The sequence below is a fragment of the Danio rerio genome, chromosome 1 (genome assembly GCF_049306965.1).
Source record: "Danio rerio strain Tuebingen ecotype United States chromosome 1, GRCz12tu, whole genome shotgun sequence".
NCBI lineage: Eukaryota > Metazoa > Chordata > Actinopteri > Cypriniformes > Danionidae > Danio > Danio rerio.
Window position 1 is genome coordinate 12,287,599 of NC_133176.1, and position 22,417 is coordinate 12,310,015.

The 22,417-nt window shown below is 35.0% G+C and overlaps 1 protein-coding gene across 16 annotated transcripts in view; it reads right to left on the reverse strand.

Moving 5' to 3' along the window:
• dmd (dystrophin) overlaps nucleotides 1–22,417 on the reverse strand; it is a 251,520-nt gene that overhangs the window by 66,368 nt on the left and 162,735 nt on the right. For 14 of the 16 annotated variants that reach the window (XR_001799156.4, XR_012404170.1, XM_073949244.1 and 11 more), the window contains 7 exon segments: nucleotides 17,121–17,293; nucleotides 15,516–15,672; nucleotides 12,639–12,756; nucleotides 12,283–12,551; nucleotides 8,647–8,793; nucleotides 4,946–5,021; nucleotides 4,672–4,732 (listed from right to left, as the gene is read on the reverse strand). Coding sequence is in view for 14 of the 16 variants with exons in the window: in XM_073949244.1 (XP_073805345.1) it covers nucleotides 4,672–4,732; nucleotides 4,946–5,021; nucleotides 8,647–8,793; nucleotides 12,283–12,551; nucleotides 12,639–12,756; nucleotides 15,516–15,672; nucleotides 17,121–17,293 (1,001 nt within the window). In the remaining 2 variants the exon portion in view is untranslated. 16 annotated transcript variants of the gene reach the window in all.

Consider the following 22,417-nt stretch of genomic DNA (forward strand, 5'->3'; position numbering starts at 1 on the left):
TATTTTCTTTAAAATAATGTCAACATATTTGTATAGAGTCTAACCAAAGGAAAAGAGAGGCACTTTAAATGGTCTTATAGGAAAAGAAAAGTGAGATAGATATGAAAGTAATATTCATAATTATATTGCAGGTTGTCTAATCCTGTCTATTAAAGTAAAGAAAGTGCGGCTCTAGAAATATGACTTCATAAAAGGTGCTAAGCTGTGCTTATGTCAAAGGGTAAACTGAAAATATGAACAAATTAAACCTTAATATTGGCATTAGTTGAGCTGCTGGCCCAGCTTACCCCAAAGAATCTGACACAGTTTTTCCAACTGCTACAGTTTTTGAGGCGGAATTGTTATAATAATTAACAATCAGCCAAATGATTGATTAATATTAGTAGTACTAATATTATTATTATTAGATAGTATTAGTGGTAGTTTTATTTTGATTTATTGTCCAATAATCGAATAAAATTTTAAATAAAATTAGTATACCTGCAGTTAATTAAAAAATAAATGAATTTGCCTAATTTTTCATTTACTGATCTTTCAGTCCTAAAACTTTCGGTAAAAGCTGTAAAAGCCTGATTAAATCTTAAAAGGCACCTATTTTACCTCTTTTACAAGATGTAAGATAACCCTTTGGGGTCTCCTGAATGTGTCTGTAAAGTTTCAGCTCAAAATACTCATCAGATCATTTATAATAGCCTCCAGAATCTGCCCATTTTGGTGTCTGAGTACAATGTAGCTGTTTTTAAACGCAAATGAGCTGCTTCTCTCTGTCCACCACTCCCATGTGCATGTATGCTTCTCCTGCTACAGCAGATAAACAGCAGTCAGTGATGGAGACAGACACGGATGAAGCTGAATAGAGCTCATTAGTCAAAAATTTGTTTAATGTATTTGTGGTGAAGTTTATTCAAGCCTTTCTGCAATGATGAGTCACACACAAATGCCATTTGCAGTACACACATACATGTATATTTGTGCATTTACTGACACCATGCGGCCGTGGTGATTATAGCGGTTAAGAACTATAGACTCTTTATTACAAATATGCTCTGTTCTTAAAACGTTCTAAACTTATAAAGCTTATAAAAATCACAGCCAGTAGAAGCAAATATTTGAATCCCAGTTTATTTGCTAAACAATGTTCTGTGGACATGTGTATATATGTTATTATAGAAACATGGCGCCTGTCAATAAATTCAGTGGGCAGGGAAAACCTCACTCTGTCACGTTGCATGGGCCTCAAAATCACTGGGATTTGGGTCCTATTTTAACATCAGGAAAATTTAAAAAAGAGACTTAGACTCCAATATGACAGTGGACACATTATACCTACACAGTTCAGTCCAAACAGCTTACAAAAGATGATTTTCATAATAGGTACCCTTTAAATCACAGGTGTCAAACTCAGTTCCAAAAGGGCCGCAGCTCTGCACAGTTTAGTTCCAACCCTAATTAAACACACCTGATCAAACTAATTGAGTTTTTCAGGCTTGTTTGAAACCTACAGGTAAGTGTGTTGGAGCAGGGTTGGAACTAAACTGTGCAGGGCTTCGGCCCTCCAGGAATTGAGTTTGACACCCCTGCTTTAAATGATGCACAGCATACATTTTGGACCATCTTTGCTTGTTTGCAATGCCAAGGTAAAAACAGAACTGCTTTTATTTTAGTAAATACAGCATTTGCTTTACTAAAAAAAAGATAAAGAAGCACTTAATATGTTTTATGTGTTCGAGGAGAGTAGAATAGTGTTTTCAGGCAAGCATTCATCATTTAGTCATAGCCAACACTGTCTTTAAAATTTCCTATTATGCTTTTTTTACACTTTCAATTTCCTTTAATGTTGCAGTTTGAGAATAAAACAGATTTGCCAAGTTACAGAGCGCAAAGTCCACTCTGAAGGGAGTTATTCTCTACATCAGTAAGCACTGTTTCGGAACTCCTTCAAATTCTGAACTGTAGTTTTCTTAGGGGAATGTAAACACTAGAACATCCTGAATTAAAATAATTCCAGCTCACGGAGGCAAATCCACAAAAAGATAATTTTTGTTTTTACTCGTATATGATACAGATCAAAATTACTTGTACTTGCAAACACAAAATTCCAAAAAATAAATAAATAAATAAAAAAAACACTTCTGGTCAATCGCTTTTAAATGTGGTTTTCAAATCTGTGTAAATAGGAAGTTGCTGCAGACTTTAATTTCAGTATGGTGGCGTATTTCCTAAACTAAAAAAAGCTGTATTTTTGCGCTCATCCACACACAGGGATAGAGAGGTGTGGCTCACATATTTTGCCCAAGCAGTCAAACTGACATCATAAGAGAAGGACTGAAATTCTCCTGTTTATTAAACAGGTCATTTCTTTAATTCATTCATTTTCTTTTGGCTTAGTCCCTTATTTATCAGCGATCGTCACAGTGGAATGAACCGCCAACTATTTCAGCCTATGTTTTACACAGCGGATGCCCTTCCAGCCACAACCTAGTACTAAGAAACACCTATACACTCAAGCATTCACACACACACTCATACACTTCGACCAATTTAGTTCACCCAATTCACCTACAGCGCATGACTTCAGATTGTGGGGGAAACCGGAAACGCATGCGAACAAAGGGAGAACATGCAAACTCCACACAGAAACGCCAACTGGTCCAGTCAGTGACCTTGCTGTGAGGCGACAGTGCTTACCACTGTGCCACCCAAACAGGTAATTTACCAACAGAAAATGCATCAAAGTTAAGATTAAAATAAAATTGTGTTACACTACAAGTAGTTAAAAAAATGCGTCTTATGGCTTCTATTTTCCACACCTTTATGATGTTCACATTCAAATATAAGAAACAAAACAACTAAAATTCATGTATGCACTAAATAAAAATGCACTTTCAAAAAAATGCTGGTTATGAACACTCTTGATATTTGCTCAAACAGTTTCTAAGTTTATTAATGATTATTATAGTTTTAAGTGGCATTTGTAAGGAACTGGAGGCAAGCAGAGAATGACTTTTTTTAAGGCATACAGCATCATCTGGTGTTAAAAAGTAAACTTCGAATTGATTCATGACATTAGTGACGCCTCCATAAAAAATTCTATATATACACTACCGGTCAAAAGTTTGGGGTCAGTAGGATTTTTAATTGTTTTAAAATAAGCTTCTCCTGCTCACCAAAGCTGCATTTAATAACTGTTCAAAAGAAGTTCATAATTGAATTAAATAATTTATTCCAGTCATTTTAAAGATGAATTTTCAGCTTCATTACTTTAGTCTTCAAAGTCACATGATCCTTCAAAAATCACTCTAGTAATAATAAGTATTATTATTAATATTGTTAATATTAATGGTAATAGTAATAAAAGCATAGTCGGTAGCGGATCAATTATGGTAGTGTATGTGTGTAAATAAAAGTGTATGGATGTTTCCCAGGGATAGGTTGCAGCTGGACGGGAATCCGCTGTGTAAAACATATGCTGGATAAGTTGGAGGTTCATTCGGTGACCCCTGATTAATAAAGGGACTAAGCTGAAAAGAAAATGAATAAATGATTGAAACTACATACGATAAGAAAGCAGTTATTTTCAAATCTTTATATTTTTATATTAAATTTTTTTTTTACATTTATTAAATATCGTCTCGATGAACAGATTCATTTTCTTAAAAAAAAAATAATAATAAAAAAACTGACCCCAAACTTTTGACCGGTAGTGTGTGTGTGTATACACACACACACACACACACACACACACACACACACACACACACACACACACACACACACACACATATATATATATATATATATACACACACACACACACACACATACATACACATATACAGTATATATATACTGCAGAAGCAATTTCTCAAATGATTTTTCACCACAGCTCTAAAACATGTCTCCAATACTTCAGAAATGGTACATTATCTGCAATGCACTTAAATTACAATAAAATAACATAAAATTGAATAAAATTACAATGCGCTTACTCCAAAAGACGTGGTCTTCCTAAAACGACCAAAACACAACATGTCCAACAATTGCTAATCAAAACTTATAATTATTAATTTGTTAAATAAAAATATTAATAAAACAATGAAAAATGAAAACATCTGACCAAATGCAAAACCACAAAAACTATTAGATTTAGCAAATAAAAAAATGAATGTCTGGAAAAACAATATTGGTTTTAAAGATGTGAGAAAATTGACATGAAATGCTGAAATGTTTACTCACTATTCCCTAAAACCATGAAAAATATAAGATATTGAATCTGTATGTGTGCAAGATTTTTATTTGAGCTTTTAGCACATATAGAACGCAAAACCTGGCAAACTTCCCAGTTTGAAATGAAGCAAAGCATTTCTGAAATTTGCTCGCTCAGTCAACGGAGTGAGGAAGTTTTCAGTTCTATGTGACGCGTGCTGCTACATGCATTGGCAGCGTCTAATTTATCATCTCAGATTATTCTGCTCAATTTTTCCAGGGTGATCTCCCTGTTCAGAAAAAGGTCAGGTAAAATCACTTTTCTTTTGGTAGTCTGCCGCCAGCTGTGATGTATTTCTAAGACTGGAAAGCTTTCATAGTGTTGAAATTCAATTTGTTAATTCAGTGTGGACCTTGAATGTGCCTGACATCAACATGTGGGCCGAGTTTGAGATGAAGACTTACTTGATATAGTAGGGGACATTGTTGGGTGAAATAGAGCGTTCGAGAGGGCTTTCAACAGACGCTGTGTGAGAAGAACAAACCCCGTTCATGTTACCTCAATTTCAAAGCTCTTTTCTATTCAAACATTTTTCTATTAAGAACATTTTAAACTCGTATATGTGGAGGAATTTACTTAGCAGATTAGTTAAACATCATACAATACAAAGAATTCATTCATGATTCACTGAGTACAGTGGACTGACATTGGAAAACAGGAACACAAATAAAAACTCACCATGAAGGAAATTCTGAGAGGGTCCCAAGTCCTTAAAGGCTGTGGTCAGCTGACTCAGATGCTCCTCAATGGAGATCTAAAAATAAATATAATCAAAATGTATATTGGGCATGGCAGTTTTGGTTCAAATGAAAATAAGAGCTGAGAAACATTTTCTTTCACAATATTAATTATATTTCTATAGTGCATTTCTGGACACTCAAAGTGCTTTGCACATTTTTGGGAGGAATCTCCTCATCCACCTGGATGATGCGACAGCAGCCATATTGCGCCAGACGGCACACCACAAGCCAGCTGATTGGTGGAGAGGAAACAGAGTGATGAAGCCAATTATGATATGGGGATGGTTAGGAGGCCATGATGGACAGAGGCTAATGGGCAAATTTAGCCAGGATGCCGGAGTTACGCTCCTACTCTTTTTTTTTTTTTTTTAAGGGATTTTTAATGACCACAGAGAGTCAGGACTTTGGTTTAACGTCTCATCGGAAAGACGGCGCTCAATGAGTAGTATAGAGTCCACTTCACTATACTGGTGGGGTGTTAATACCCACACATACCTGCTGGTGTCACCAGGGCCGGAGCAAGCTGAACTGCCGCTCTAGGCAAAGGATGGTCACTCCGCCCTCAACCTTAAAGTGAGGGGGGGTGGGGTCGCGGACGCCGCCCTCTCTATTCTGCCTCACTAGACGTGGATATGACTGAGGGCGCGAGTGGTGAGCGTAGTGTCGCGGACGCCGCCCTCTCTATTCTGCCGCCCCAGATGCGGATATAACTGAGGGCGCGTGTGCCGAGGGTAGTTTCGGGGACGCTGCTCTCTCTATTCTGCCACCCTAGACACGGACTTAACTCAGGGCGTGGGTGGCGAGGGTAGTTTCGGGGATGCCACCGTCTCTATTCTTCTGCCCTAGGCGGCCGCCTAGGTCGCCTCTATGGTTGTGCCGGCCCTAGATATCACTTACACGACCTCCGGCATGTAACCATACCAGTCAACACTCCCGTTTTTCCCATGAGTCTCCCGTATTTCAGACCTATCTCCAGGAATTCCCACCCCTCTCTTAAGTTTACTCGCCCCTAAATTCCCCCAACCAAACCCCCTAACCATCCCTCTTCAGTTCGCAAAACACCCCACCCACCCCTGGTCTCCCGGATTTTCAGAGACAAGTGTTGGCAGGTATGCATGCAACCTAGCTTTCCCATGTGTAGGTACTGACCGGGCGAAGCTTCAGTGAGAGACCATGTGAGAGTGGCAGAGAGCTGGCTGCCGGCTAATGATGCCTCTTGTACATTGTCTTATTATTTTTTGAGAGAAACCTGTGTCATTTCCCATGGTCGCCCACTGAAGCTAAGCAGGGCTGCGCCTGGTCATTATCTGGATGGGAGGCCACATGGGAAACTAAGGTTGCTACCGAATGTGGTGTTAGTGAGAACAGCAGAGAGTGCTCAACCTGTGGTCTGTGTAGGTCCAAACGCCCCTGTATATTGATGGGGACTCTATACTGCTCAGTACGCACCGTCTTTCAGATAAGATGCTAAACCAAGGTCCTGACTCTCTGTGGTCATTAAAAACCCCAGGACGTCCTTCGAAAAAGTGTAAGGGTTTACCCCGCCATCCTTTGCCAAATTTGCCCACTGCCCTCTGTCCATCATGGCCTCCTAACCACCATATCATAAACCTCATATCAAAATCACTCTGTCTTCTCTCCAGCAATCAGCTGGTGTGGGGTGTCACAATATGGCTGCCGTTGCGTCATCCAGGTGGATAATGCACAGTAGTGGTGGATGAGGAGATTCCCCCCAAAATATGTAAAGCGCTTTGAGCTTTAAGTGTCCATAAACGCGCTATATAATTGTAAGGCATTATTATAATTTTTTTTCTTATAATTAATTATTTTGTTAAAAATCTTATTATTAATTAATAAGAATGATTTCAGTCCTTTTGTATTTTGTACTTGTATTTGTTTTGTCAAATCAGTTTCCTTTTATTAACTTTAATTTGACTATTTCAGTTTTACTTTTATTTATTTCTATTTCTATATTTAGTTAAAAGTTTTTTTATATAGTTTGCTTTTTTCTACTTAATTTAAATGAATGGGAATTATTTTTAAAAGCTTGTCAATAGTGGTAAGAAGGAAACGTATAAAAGCAATAGCAGGATTACATTTTAGACTTATACAAAGCTCGTTATAATTTTTTTTCACTTGCTCAATCGAAGAAGTATTAAAGTTTAATACATTTAATAATAAAATAATAATAATAATTTTATTTAATTTTTAAATTAATTATCAAATATATCCATTCACAAACCCTATAACCCTTTCCGAGAATAGAACAAAACATAGCTGTCAATTACTTCAGTCTACAATATTAATAATTTAATTATAAAAATATATAGGTCAGGTCAGTATCCTCAGCAGTAAATAAATGGTTTAAGTTAAGCAAGTGTTACTGTGAGGTAAGTAATTAAATGCTATTTTTAAATAAAAAGTTTTAAGTTTTATTGAGATGGATTGTTGGTGATTGTATGGGTGTTAATTGCCAGAATGAATATAGCTATACATAAACAAAGGAAAAATAAGACATGTTAAAAAAGATTTAAGACCTACAACATACATTTTAGTAGATTTAAGACTGAATAATAATAATAATAATAATAATACATTTTATATATATTGTGCTTTTCTCAGACTCAAAGCGCTAACTTTTTAAAGCCTAAAATTTGCTTTTGAGATTTAAGACGTTTAAAGACTTTAAGCCTCCGCGGATACCCTGAATAGTCAACAGAACAATTACAAAGGAACCCATTCAATAAAATGTTTTATGTGCAAAGTATTTCTTCATGATTTGTTTTTTATATTTCTGTCTGTCTTTTTTATCATATAATGCCTTTCTCTGTCCTTTGTCAAATCTCTGAAGGACAGATCATTTCTGTGATGATCTTGCTGCATCTTTTGCTGACACCTACACTGTTCCATCTTTTTTGTACATCTTTTCCAAGATCGAACTGCATTTCTTGTTTATTTTCGTTTCAGAGGATGGATCTTGACCTGACTTGATTCATAAACAGTCAGTCCAATGAAAATGAGCGACTAAAGTATACATGAAACAAAACCAGACTCCATTTACATAAAATAATATATAATATGCAGAATATAACACACCCCTTGTTCTATTGTGAACAAATCATTTGTGCACGCTCCTTCAAATGAAAATGTTTGTCTTTAATATCTTTAATAAGAATATGAAATACAGTTAACACTTAATAGCATATGATAACACTTCATAACATTTTATTTTACAATGTGATGTGATAACAGTAAAACGTAAACAGATTAAAGACTTTCTAATTCTAACCATATAGTAATGTTGTAGATTAAAATTACTCTGAACTGTTTATTTACATTGCAACAAGGACATCCTAAAATAAAGTAACATGTCAATATATCTATATTTAGTTAAAATATTTTTGTCAAAATTGTAAAATTAAATTTTTTTCTAAATTTTATTTCATTTAAATTGTAGGACTTAGAAACCCTTAGTAGTGACACAAGTGGCCAAAATGACAGTATCAGTTTTTCTCTTTTTGCAAGCACTAAAAAACTAATAAATAATGAAAATTCTTAACCATATTCCTCTTTAAATAGTTACTCACTTCAAAATGTGTAGCTAAAGTTGTGAAACAATGTAAGGAATGTACAGTGTACCTGCAGAAGCCTCCATCTCATGTTGAGGTCATCGATTCTGCTCAGGTTGTCTGGAGAAAGCTGAATGTCAGACGGTCTAAATGTGGAGGCCAGCTGGTTAACATGATTTACGTTATCCTGAATGGGAGCTATCTCTTCCTGAAATGCCTGGAAAAAGCACAAAGCCAGAAGTTTAAAACAATAAAGATATATACCAGTAGATCTCATCTCCAGTCCTCACGCCCCACCGCTCTGCACATTTTGAATGTTTCTTTTAGAACTTCAGATATTTGTTCTGATTTGACCACAAGTGCCCTGCGAAGTGGACTTCACAGGTTATTCTGCCATTGGGGAGCATATGTGTTTCATTCAAATGTCATTGCAATATGTAAATATCAAATTTATAAATTTACAGAGATGTATTATTTTACACTTCACACTTTTGCTAATGCACACTGAGATGATTTCTGTGCTTTTGCACAGATCAATCTATCTCTGTCCATCTAGTTACCTATCTATATATATATATATATATATATATATATATATATATATATATATATATATATATATATATATATATATATATATATATATATATATATACACTTTTTTAAACGTTTCATCAGCTCCAAGGCCGCGGCATTCATGTATCTTTAGGTGAACTCGATCAGAAAAAATCCCCTGTTATATCATGTCATTTTGTTTTTGATTTTCAGCATGATGTATTCCTATAGACCAGGGGTGTCCAAACCTTTTGGGCCGAGGGCCAGATGCAAAAAAAAAAAACGTTGTCGTATATATGATATAGATGTATAGATATTTATATATATATATACAGTTAAAGTCAGAATTATTAGCCCCCCCCTGAATTATTAGCCCCCCCTGTTTATTTTTTCCCTAATTTCTGTTTAACGGAGAGAAGATTTTTTCCCACACATTTCTAAACATATTAGTTTTAGTAACTCATTTCTAATAACTGATTTATTTTATCTTTGCCATGATGACAGTAAATAATATTTGACTAGTTATTTTTCAAGACACTTCTATACAGCTTAAAGTGACATTTAAAGGCTTAACTAGGGTAATTAAGGTAACTAGTCAAGTTAAGGTAATTAGGCAAGTAATTTTATAACAATGGTTTGTTCTGAAGACTTAAGGGGCTAATAATTTTGACCTTAAAATGGTTCATAAAAAATTTAAAACTGCTTTTATTCTAGCCGAAATAAAACAAATAAGACTTTCTCCAGAAGAAACAATATTATCAGACATACTGTGAAAATGTCCTTGCTCTGTTAAACATCATTTGGAAAATAATTAAACGAAGAGATAAATCAAAGAGGGGCTAATAATTCAGACTTCAACTGTGTGTGTGTGTGTGTGTGTGTGTGTGTATAGATAGATAGATAGATAGATAGATAGATAGATAGATAGATAGATAGATAGATAGATAGATAGATAGATAGATAGATAGATAGATAGATAGATAGATAGATAGATAGATAGATAGATAGATAGATAGATAGATAGATAGATAGATAGATAGATAGATAGATAATAACAAGAACTGCTGCTTAATTGAATGCATGTGATAGCGACACCCGGTGGTTATTTGTTGAATTACGTAAATTTTTTGTATAGCGGGCCAGATTCTATTGATATTTATAAAAAGCCTTGCGGGCCGCCACAAAACTGATTGCGGGCCGCAGATGGCCCGCGGGCCGTAGTTTGGACACCCCTGCTATAGACGAATTACCAACCTATGTCACACATGACGTCACACGGGTTCCCGGTTGCAAAAAGAGACTGGTTGCAATAGCAAACATGTCGTGTTCTGCAGTAGGATGCCAAATTCGAAAAACCTCACTTTTACCATACACCACACTGCTTTTAATGCCAACCGCAGTCGTCTTTGGCTAAAAGGGGGATGAATGAAGTGACGACCTAATTAAAAATGCTTGACTCTGCAGTTCTTATTCCATATCAGGTAAGTTCATGCTATGCTGAATCATGCAGCGCCAGCACCTATTAAGGGGGGTGTGAGACATTGAGGTGTGCACTCGAGTAAATTATGATGATGATTTTTATGCATTTACAAGAGGGAATATGATTAACGTTAGCTTCACAGCTAACTATCAGGCACCTGTAGAGTTAATGCATTCCAGTAAAATATATAAAAAAATAAAATGGCGCGGGTGCTTTTTAAAACGAATAACGGTGAATGAATGAAAGTTAAACCGGTGAGCCGTCTGACAAAAAAGTGCATTTCTGAATCAAATCAGCAGGATGCCCTTCTGCAGGTTTCACTTAATTTGAAGACAAGCTGACTATGTTTACATGGACATGAGTTATTTGCCTTAAGACAATAATATTATACTAGGTGTTATGTGAAGCGCTTTTTGAATGTTGCATCACCAGGCTAGTCACGTTTTCTGCAGAGGCTCATGTAATTTTGTGTGTTTCATCATTAATTTTTCAACTTTACTGCAGTTCATTTCAAGTTTCACTTACACTCATAAACATTTTATTCACTGCCCCGTGACAAATTGGGGTACTAGATGCGAATATAAAGTAAGGACTGGTGGAAGAGTGTTGTTTTAATGGAAAGCCGAATGGAAAAAGAAAAAACCTCCGCTATTCCTTATCTGTGTGTTTGAAAAGTTTGAAAACCCCTGTGTTAATGTACTTACAACTGAAACGGAATATTTAGTAGGGGGCGGGGCTTTCTTTTTGCACATCATCATAGATATATATACATTAGATGTCGCCTACCCTGTTGTTGTCTATTGGAAGGAATGCGTCAATAGAGCCGCCATTTTGAAACAGGGTAGCGCTCCTTTGAAATGAATGTGGGACCAAGGTACAGTGGAGGACTGTGGCCATCCAAAGCCAGAGATATACACATTTACACATATATCTATGATCGGGAGTTTTCCTGGATGTTAGTATGCAATTTTTTTTTCTCCATTTTTCCAGCATCTCGTTGTCATATATCTTTTGCATTGTTTGCTGATTTTTTTTTTCAACAAAACTAGCATAAGCCGAGTGTTTAGAACGAGTTGGTGCTACTTTGCCTTATGGTGAATGCAGTAAGAGACTGTATTATGATCAAGAACGTTACCTGTTTAGCATAAAAGTTCAGAACATACAAAAACGTAAAAAACTTAATCTTACCTATGAAATGTTCTGCCTTTGTGCTTTGTTTTCTTTGTTTGCTTGTTACTACACCTGTAGACAGCGCTAAAGTCGAGCATCTTCACGTAATAACACTGTCTTGACTAGTGCGTTGAATGACATTTGTCCTGGGAGCACTGTACAAATATAGTGGCGCTACTGACGCATGCTCAGGGTCCCTATGCGATATCTAGTGTATATATCTATGGCACATCATTCCCTCATAGCAAACTAACAGTAAAAGGGGCTGAGAGTGATCAGGAATATTGTGACTGAAGCAGTCAAACTGAAGTGACAGAGAAGGACTGGCACTCCACTGACTTTGGAGATTACCAAAACAATCAGTTGTTTTAAATAAGAGAAATTGTGAATCACTGATACATACCATGGTAATCTTGCTACTCCATGATGCTTCAAAACAGACCATTGTACAACAATGATACAAAAAAAGCTGCTTTTTATTACAGATAAGCATATACCAACCTTCACTCTGTCTATGTGGTTTTGCAAATCGTCTACAAGCAGCTCCCCAACAGGCTTCCAAGAATTCTTCACGCTCTCAGCCTGTCGTAGCTTGTAGTCCAGCTGATCCTGGGCGTCCTGGAGCTCCATCAGCCTCTCCAAGGCCAGTTCCAGCTGTTGCTGCCAGTCCACAGAAGCTGCACCCAGATTCTTCCATCGCACCGTTACATCCTCCACTTCTTTACGCAATATGCGGCCCACGTTTTGAACCCGCTCCTCAGGACTTACATCTGCACATCACATGAGAGGCAAAAATACAGGTTATAGTCTATGATTGTATCGTGAGTATGTGTAAAAGGGCAACACAAATGCTATACCTTTTTGTCCAGGTCTCTGTTTCAGGCCCTCACGAGGCATCTCAGCAAGGAAGGTTTTCGCATTGTCGAGAGTTCCATTGATTACAGGTTCTTTGGCACCCAGCTCTCTTCTGAAAGCCTGTGAAAAGCACAAGGACTTGCTATCCAAAAGCACTATGTGTGACAGCGAGGGGTGAACATTTATTCAATTGTACAACTTACAGTATGCCAAAACCCTGCATTTTCTCCACATCCCCCCACCAGTCAAACTTAACCAGGTGTTATTTGTGCTGGTATAGTGCTACCTCATGCATATTTAAATCAAGCCATTGTTGCTTCTTCCTGAGCAAATATGCATCCTTCTTATGCAAATAAGGCATGCTATGGAACGCAGAGGATTTACAAATATCAGTGCAACCTGATTCAATTAACACAGTGCTGTTGCTAATGTTTGTGCTGTGTTTTCCAGTGATCCTCATGTGAATATTTTATTGCAAACTGCTTGTTTTTAGGCACATTTTTCATGCAGATGCCCTATAGATCTGTGAATTTTGTGTCTGTATTCAGGTTATTTTCTGATTTGAGTAATGGGCTCTATTCACAGCTAGACTTTTAAAGCCAATGATAAACTTCCGGTGAAAGCTTAATGTGACTATTTTCAATTTCACAGGGTTGTTTTTACTGCATAGAGGTTGTAAAGAATTTAAAATGCATTCAGTTAAAAAGACTTAAGCATTCATTTAGTTGTTCAAGCGTAAAACGAGATGAAAGATCGTTGTAACCACTAACGCCCATCAGTAGCAACAGACAGGCACAGAAATTCCATTGAAAATACTGTGGTAAAATAAACTGTCATGTTTTAAAAACATGGCAGTGGGAAATTATCTTTAATACAGTTCGATCTGAGTTCCACTTGATATTGTATATCTAACAAGCAGTTAGGATCGCTAATTTTTAAAGAAATCAGATTTTAAACGTGACAACTTTTTAATGGAAAGACAGTTCACCGGAAGCCCTTGGGCTGCCTGACTGAACATTTTTCACCAAAATAGCACAGACACTGCATGCCAGGTAACTGAAAAGTAAAAAAAAAGCAATATGAGGAAAACAGAAATAGTTGGAGCAAGAAACAAGTTCTTTATTGTAACTAACCAAAATGAGTAGAACCTCTCTCACTCTCTCTCTCATTCTATTGTATTTATCTACAATGAAATAATATATGAAATGTGCACACTTTTAATGTTACACATTGTTTATACACTACCTGACAAAATTTTTTGTTGTTGGTCCGAGTTGTAAGAGCGACAAATAATAATTTGACTTCTAGTTGATCATTTGGAAAAGTGACAGAAGGTAGATTTGGTGAAGTTGAAGATTGGTGAAGGAATAATCATGGTTTGGGGTTACATTCAGTATGGAGGTGTGCGAGAGATCTACAGAGTGGATGGTAACATCAACAGCCTGAGGTATCAAGACATTTGTGCTGCCCATTACATTACAAACCACAACAGAGGGCAACTACTTCAGCAGGATAGCGCTTTTTCTCATACTTCAGCCACCACATCAAAGTTCCTGAAAGCAAAGAAGGTCAAAGTGCTCCAGGACTGGCCAGTCCAGTCACCAGACATGAACATTATTGAGCATGTTTGGGGTAAGATGAAAGAGGAGGCATTTAAGATTAATCCAAATAATCAAGCTCATGGGAGTCATCCACCATATTAATTTTCCCTTGCACCATGACTTTATATTCTATACTCTACATTATTTCCTTTAAGTGACAAGACTTTTGTCTAAGCAAAGTCAGACCTTACTGTCCTAATTAAATATTTAAAAATTAAGGCATGATCATATCTTACTTTGGTAAAATAAGCGCCTTTCATATCAGCCACTTCTGATACCAAATGATCAGCTGGAAGTCAAGATATTATTTGTTGTTCCTAAAACTGGGATAGGCGACAAGTCAGATATGTATATATATAAATATATTTATTATGTATGACATTAAAAGTGGGCATATTTTATATTGTAATTCTCTTTTTTTTTTACTTTTATATTAAAATGTTTTTTTTTATTTGTTAAGTGAATAAATACTTATTATTTATTGCACCTGAAAATGTTTAGAATTTTTAGCATCCCTTTTGTAATTTAAACTAACAAACAAACAAGCAAGCAAGTAGATTACTGTAAATTATATCATCAGTTGGCATATTTGAATGCAAAACTGAACAATAACATTTACCTATTACATTATTTAACATAATTTGAAAAAAAAAACAAAAAAACATTTATACATTATTTAAAGGCATGCATCATCCAAAAGTTCCTCCCCCAAGCGGTTCCAAGCCTTCGTTCATTTTTTATTCCCAATGAACAAAAAAGAAGATATTTAGAAAATACTTGTATACCATAAGCCAGTAACTCCATAGGAAACAAAAATACTATAGAAGGCAATGGCTACTCATCATTTCATTTCTAGTTTGGATATTTTCGCCAACATTTGCTCCAACCCATCACGCCGATGTCAACTCATTACCAGAATGCAAAAAAAAAAAAACTGCTGAGACTTTCTCTGCAGCTCCTACACACTCACTCATGCACCTGTGGAGTGTGACGGTTTCTCCTCTACACTAACTAATCCACAAGCGCATCCTGTTTACAGCGGCCCCTGACAGATGATGGCCATCAGCAGATGTTAATTGGTCCGCACAGCCATGCAAAGAGACAGGAGTCTTTGCACCTCTCCCACGCAAGATATCATCTCCATCTGTTTAAATATTTAACAAGAACTCTGATAACGATCACACTCGGGTGCGGCAGAAGACAAAACGTATAAATCACATCGCGACGCATCCTTCACGCTTTTCATTGAGGCTTGAATTGGATTTGTCCTGGGCTCACCTTGTGCGTGAGGAGTTGTTGGTGAACGGTCGGCACGTCGCCCCCTACTGGCTTCTGCTTCTCCAGCTCTTCCCTCTTCAGCTGCAGCCAGTTGAGCAGCTCTTGTAAGGACATGTGCAAGTGTTTCCACTGATCAACGCCGGCATCTAGATAGGGCCTGAGGACGGTAATGATGGTTAGACGTCAGACTGGAAGATGTTCAATCACACAGTCCACCAGAGAGCACTGTAATGTCATGCTGAAGTTGATTTTGACATAGAAAGTGCTATTGCTGATGATTTGAATATGCATTAACATAAAAAACTTCTAACCAGGCTTACGTACTTAAAGGGAAAGTTCACCCAAATTGATTCTGTCATTATTTACTCACTCTTCACTTGTTCAAAAATAAAATAAAATAAATCAAAATAAAATTAAATAAAATTAAATAATACTTTTTTCATGAGAAAAATATTATCAGACATTCTGTGAAAATTTCCTTGCTCTGTTAAACATCATTTGGGAAATATTTAAAGTAAAATAAAATTCAAAGGGGGGGCTAATAATTCTGACAAATGTATACTGTGAAAATTACCTTGCTCCATTAGACATCACGTATAAAATATCTCTGTGTAAAACATTAACTGTATATAACATTTTTGGAAATAACAAAACACAACAATAATAATAATAATATGAAATATATGTGTAAAATAGGGCTTTGCAATATTGTGAACTTACATTGTAATTTTTTTTTGCCATACATATATATATATATATATATATATATAGTGATGTAAACAATTTCAAAATAATTTTCAACGGAAGAGAATTTGCTGTTAATGTACTTGTCATATATGACTGAGTCAGTAGTAGAACATTAAAGGTTTTTATTTTATTTTTTTTGCTGAAACCTGGAGGATGCACATAGACTCTACAAACTAAAATATCAACATTACATGTATGTGTGCAGGATATACCATTCCTTATACTAGCCACAGTGGCTGCTGATCAAAAACATTAATGTCAAGCCCTGGTAATTTGGCTAGTCATTGTAAAACAGAGGTTTTCTCTGTAGACAATCAAATAAATATACTACTTAAGCGGGCTAATAATTTTGAACTTAAATTTTTTTTTTTTTAAATTTAAAACTGCTTTTCTTGCCTAAATAAAACAAATAAGACTTTCTCTAGAAGAAAAGAAAAAAATCCTTGCTCTGTTAAACATCATTTAGGAAATATTTGAAAAAGAAAATTCACAGGAGGGCGAATAATATTGATTTCAACTGTACATGTATGATCAGGAGCCATTGATATTAATTTTGATTTGCCTTTATATGTTTTTTAAACCTTAAAAGTGCTGGTGATCATTGACCTTGAATGACCAGTTTCAGCTAAAAACCATCTTTAATGATCAAACCTACACGTTGGATGCCTGGAGGATGAGTAAATTAACAGCAAATTTCCATTTTGGGGGTGATATATCCATTTCTGCTTTAAATACGGAGTCTGATAAATGCAGTGGTTTACGCACAGGCTTGTAAATGATCACATTATTTTTCAAAGCTGATCTCTGCTCAGCGTGAAATCTTCCCCAGGTTAAATATAGATGATTAATTGGTCGTACCTTATACTCATAACTTTGTTGCACAACTCATGCCAGCGCTGCCCCATGTCATCAAGCCGTTTTTGTAGCACCACAGCATTGTCCGTTCCCTCCAGAGACGACACAATACGATGTCCGTTTTCATCTAATGAATGGTACGTCTCCCGGTGAGCATCAATCTCTGCCTGGAGATCCTGCCATGATTAAAAGAGATCGCAGACATATGACTTTCAGCTTGCTACATGATTAGGGGTAAACAAATAGTTTCTTGATCCTCCCTTGATATGCTTCCCTTTATCTGTGTACATGTTGATGTCGTTTTGGAACAGTTTGCGCTCAATTTATTTAACACTTAAAAACAGCAGTGATAGCACTAACACATACAAATAATAGAAGGCATAATATGCATATGTTATATTACTTTCAGTATCACTGAGGTTTATTGAGATGTTTATTATTGTTATTCTTTTATTTAAATTTGTTGTTTTGGTATTTTCCATTTTATATAAATATTTGTAGCTCAAATAACTTAGAACATTAACACATAACAATAATTGAACGTATTATATTTATATATTTTATATATTATTTTTTGTATAATTGATGAAAATTGAGATGTTTATTATTGTAATTGTTTGTTTAAATGTGCCGTTTTGGTATTTTTCATTATTTATAAATATTTTTTAATCAAATTATGTAAAACAGAATCAAATTATGTAAAACAGTAGCACATTAACATAATTTAACAAATTATATGTATGTATTATATTTTAGAGTTTAAGTACCACTGAGATTTATTGAGATGTTTATAATTGTATTTATTTAAATTTGTTTTGGTATTTTACATTTTTTATAAATATTTTTCACTCAAATTATATAAAACAGCAGAGCCTAAAATAATTTAACATATTATATATGTATATATAATCTATTATAGTGTTTTATCTTAGTATCACCGAAAGTTAGAGACATTTATTATTGTATATTTCGAATTGTTGTTTTAGTATGTTCCGTTTTTTTTAATAAATTTAGTGTTCCGTTTTTTAAAATAAATTTAGTGTGTTCCTTTTTTTTATTTTTCGCTTAAATTATATGGAACAGTAACACAAAAATAATTTAATGTATTATATTATATATTACAGTGTTATTTTTAGTATCACTGATTTATTAAGACATCTATTATTTTTTATTTAAATTTGTTGGTATTTTCCATTTTTTATAAATTTTTTTGCTCAAATTATTTCAAACAGTAACACATTAAAATATTTCAACATATTGTAATATACATTATATATTGAAGTGTAACTCCACACAGAAATGCCAACTGGCTTAGTCGGGACTTAAACCAGTGACCTAACCACTGAGCCACCATGCTACCAAAAAAAAAAAAGAAAATAAATAAATAAATAAATAAATAAAATATATATATATATATATATATATATATATATATATATATATATATATATATATATATATATATATATATATATATAGCTAAAATTATTTAAAACTAATACATAAAAATAATTTAACATATAATATATTCATGTATTATTTATTATACTGTTATTTTTAGAATCACTGATAGTTATTAACATTTTAAATGACATTTTTTGTTAAAATTATTTTATTTCAAATTAGTTGTTTTGGTATTTTCCATTTTTTCAAATTTTCGCTCAAATTTATTAGAACAGTCACACAAAATAATTTCACGTATTATATGCATATATTATATATTATAGTGTTATGTTTAGGATCACTGATATTTATCGAGACATTTATTACTGTATATTTAAATTTGATGTTTTGCTATTTTCCATTATTTATAAATATTTTTCACTCCAATTATTTAAACAGTTACATATATAAACAATTTAACATATTATATGCATCCATGATAGTGTTATTTTTAGTATAACTGAAATTTGAGACGTGCATTATTTTAGCTGTTTATTTAAACTAGTTGTTTTGGTATTTTTCATTATTTATGAATATTTTTCTCTCTATTAAAAACAGCAACACAAAAATTATTTAACCAATTATACACATAGATCATATATATTATAGTGTTATTTTTAGTATAACTGATATTTGTTGAGACATTAATTATTGTATTTTTAAATTAATAGTTTTTTTTTTCAATATTTTTCTCAATCAATATTTTATCAACTTATTATTGAACTATTTATTTTATAATTGTACTTTGAAATATATATTTTCTGTATTTTAGTCAACATTTATTTTACAAATCTTCTACATAGCTTTATGTATTACTTTTGCTCATTATAACACCCATTAATATAATATAATATAATATAATATAATATAATATAATATAATATAATATAATATAATATAATATAATATAATATAATATAATATAATATAATATATACTCTTTTTCTGAATGATGATCTACAGACAAAAACAGTCAATAAAGAATTCCAATGTCATATATTAGAATTCCAATGTTATACAACGCAATTTTAGCCAACAAAAGTCATCAGAATACTAAAATCCACTATCCCTATTTCACAAAAGCCAACCAACCATTTTTAGATTCCTATTTTCTAACTGTTAGAACAACACAGCCCAATAAACAACTCAACAATTGTTATGCATTTTCTCAGGCAACATTTTAAGCATTGGCAAAAATGCTTGAGAAGCTGTAAACCAATTGGATCAAAAGTCATGCCGCGAGCCAAACAAACCCAAAGTCACGAAGCGCCAGTGAAGCTGACAGTGAAGATCAAACCTTAACGTGATACGTCTTCCTGTGCAACATATCCGGTGATTGACTGGCATCAAACGAACGGAACGCAGCCCGCCTGACTGTCAGTCCTTTAATTCCCCACCATGTGGACGTGTATGATGCAAAGAAAACGGGACATGAGCGCGAGGAAATGTATTCTGCCACCATGTGTCTACATGCGACGGTGATGGGAGCTGCAGAATGCCAGTCGCGGAGGCACACTGGCCCTGTTGTTTGAGGCGAGAGTGGGCACGGCGAGCGAGGACTGGGTCAGAGCTGGTTTTTCGGAGAGAACAGAGGCTTCTCTTTATAGCCCACATCTTTGTCTGCCTCTTCATATTTAACTGCGTCTCTCCGCCGCTGCCAAACGCACATATCTCCCATTCCAGAGAGCAGCAGGCGACTTGGACAATGGAGCTGTCAGTTTCTCCTGCTCTCCTAATAAATGCTACTTAAACTACAAAAAAGCTGATCATGAGAATTTTGTTTTATTTGGTGTTTTTCAAATATTTCAGTATGAGGTTTATGTCCTGCAAAACCCGGATTATACAAAACAGCATCAAATGCTAGTGCAAATCTATAGTTTAGATTTTTTTCATTCTAATAAAGCTGAATGTAATATAATAAAATATAATATAATATAATATAATATAATATAATATAATATAATCACTGGCCACTTTATTAGGAACACCATACTAGCACAGGGTTGAACCCCATTTTGCTCCATATTGTCATGATAGCATCATGCAGTTGCTGCAGATTTGTTGGCTGCACGTTCATGATGTGAATCTCCAGTTCCATCACATCCCAAAGGTGCTCTATAGGAATGAGATCTGGTGACTGTGGAGGCCATTTGAGTACAGTGAGCTTATTGTCATGTTCAAAAAACCAGTCTGAGATTATACGCGCTTTATGACATGGTGCGTTATCCTGCTGGAAGTAGCCATCAGAAGGGTACACTGTGGTCATAAAGGGATAGACATGGTTGGCAACAATACTCCGGTGGGATGTGGTGTTGACACAATGCTCAATTGGTACTAATGGGCCGAAAGTGTACCAAGAAAACATCCCCCACACCTTTACACCACCACCACCACCAGCCTGAATTGTTGATACAAGGCAGTATGCATCCATGCTTTCATGTTGTTGATGCCAAATTCTGACCCTACCATTCAGATGTCGCAGCAGAAATCGAGACTCATCAGACCAGGCAATGCTTATCCAATTTTCTATTGTTTAATTTTAGTGAGCCTGCGTGAATTGTAGCCTCAATTTCCCATTCTAATCTGACTGGAGTGACACCCGGTATGGTCTTTTGCTGCTGTAGCCCATTTGCCTCAAGGTTTGACATTTGCATTCAAAGATGCTCTTCTGCAGACCTCGGTTGTAACGAGTGGTTATTTGAGTTACTGTTGCCTTTCTATCAGCTCAAACAGTCTAGCCATTCTCCTCTGGCATCAACAAGGCATTTGAACCCACAGAACTGCCGTTCACTGGATATTTTGTCTTTTTCGGACCATGCTCTGTAAACCCTAGAGATGGTTGTGCGTGAAAATCCCAGTAGATCAGCAGTTTCTGAAATACTCAGACCAGCCAGTCTGGCACCAACAACCATGCCATGTTTAATGTCACTTAAATCACCTTTCTTCCCCATTCTAATGCTCGGTTTGAACTGCAGCAGATCATCTTGTCCATGTCTACATTGAGCATTGAGTTGCTGCCATGTGATTGGCTGATTAGAAATTTGATTTAACAAGCAGCTAGACAGATGTACCTAATAAAGGGGCCGGTGAGTATATATTACACATTGTATTTTTAAGATTTTTTTCCGTAGCATTTCATACAAATACAGTCATCAGATTATCAAAATACCATTATCCATTTTACACAAATGACTATGAATGTAATTATCCATTCGAACACAAAAAAGTGGCGACCTTCAACTTGAACTTCACTTCAGCTCCAAAAAGTGGATCATGAGAGTTGAGTTTAACATTATTTCCTTATCAGTAATTTCCTTATAAGGTGCAACAAAATGGCATCATACACCACTCTGTGCAGAAATGCACCAAAGCCACTGAGAAACACTGTAAATACATGTACATATTTATTATTAATTTACAGTTTTTCTTAATCGCTTTGGTGCATTTCTCACAACATTATTTACATTACACAACAGGTAATGCATTTCTTAAAACAATTAGTACAAACTGCAAAACCTAGTTGTTAACCTGCAAAAGTGTGTCACTTGCTTAAAATGGAGAGCTCATTCCTCAAAAGCGAGTATTCATTTGAATGAAAGTGTCAGTGTCATCAAGATGAAAAGTCCTGACACCATTGTTTATAAACAAGATAGTCAAATGGCTTTGTCATGTTTTAATTATGAAAGTTTACTCTGCATTTTTTCCAATGCAAAGTCAGATTTTGGTGACGTCCTGAAATGCTCAAGACAGCACTATATACTATTTGCACAGCCATTTGAAAACTACAGTAAAATTAGACATCACTGCATTTAGTTATCTGAGTTGAAGACACTGAATATGTATGTTTTACATTTTAC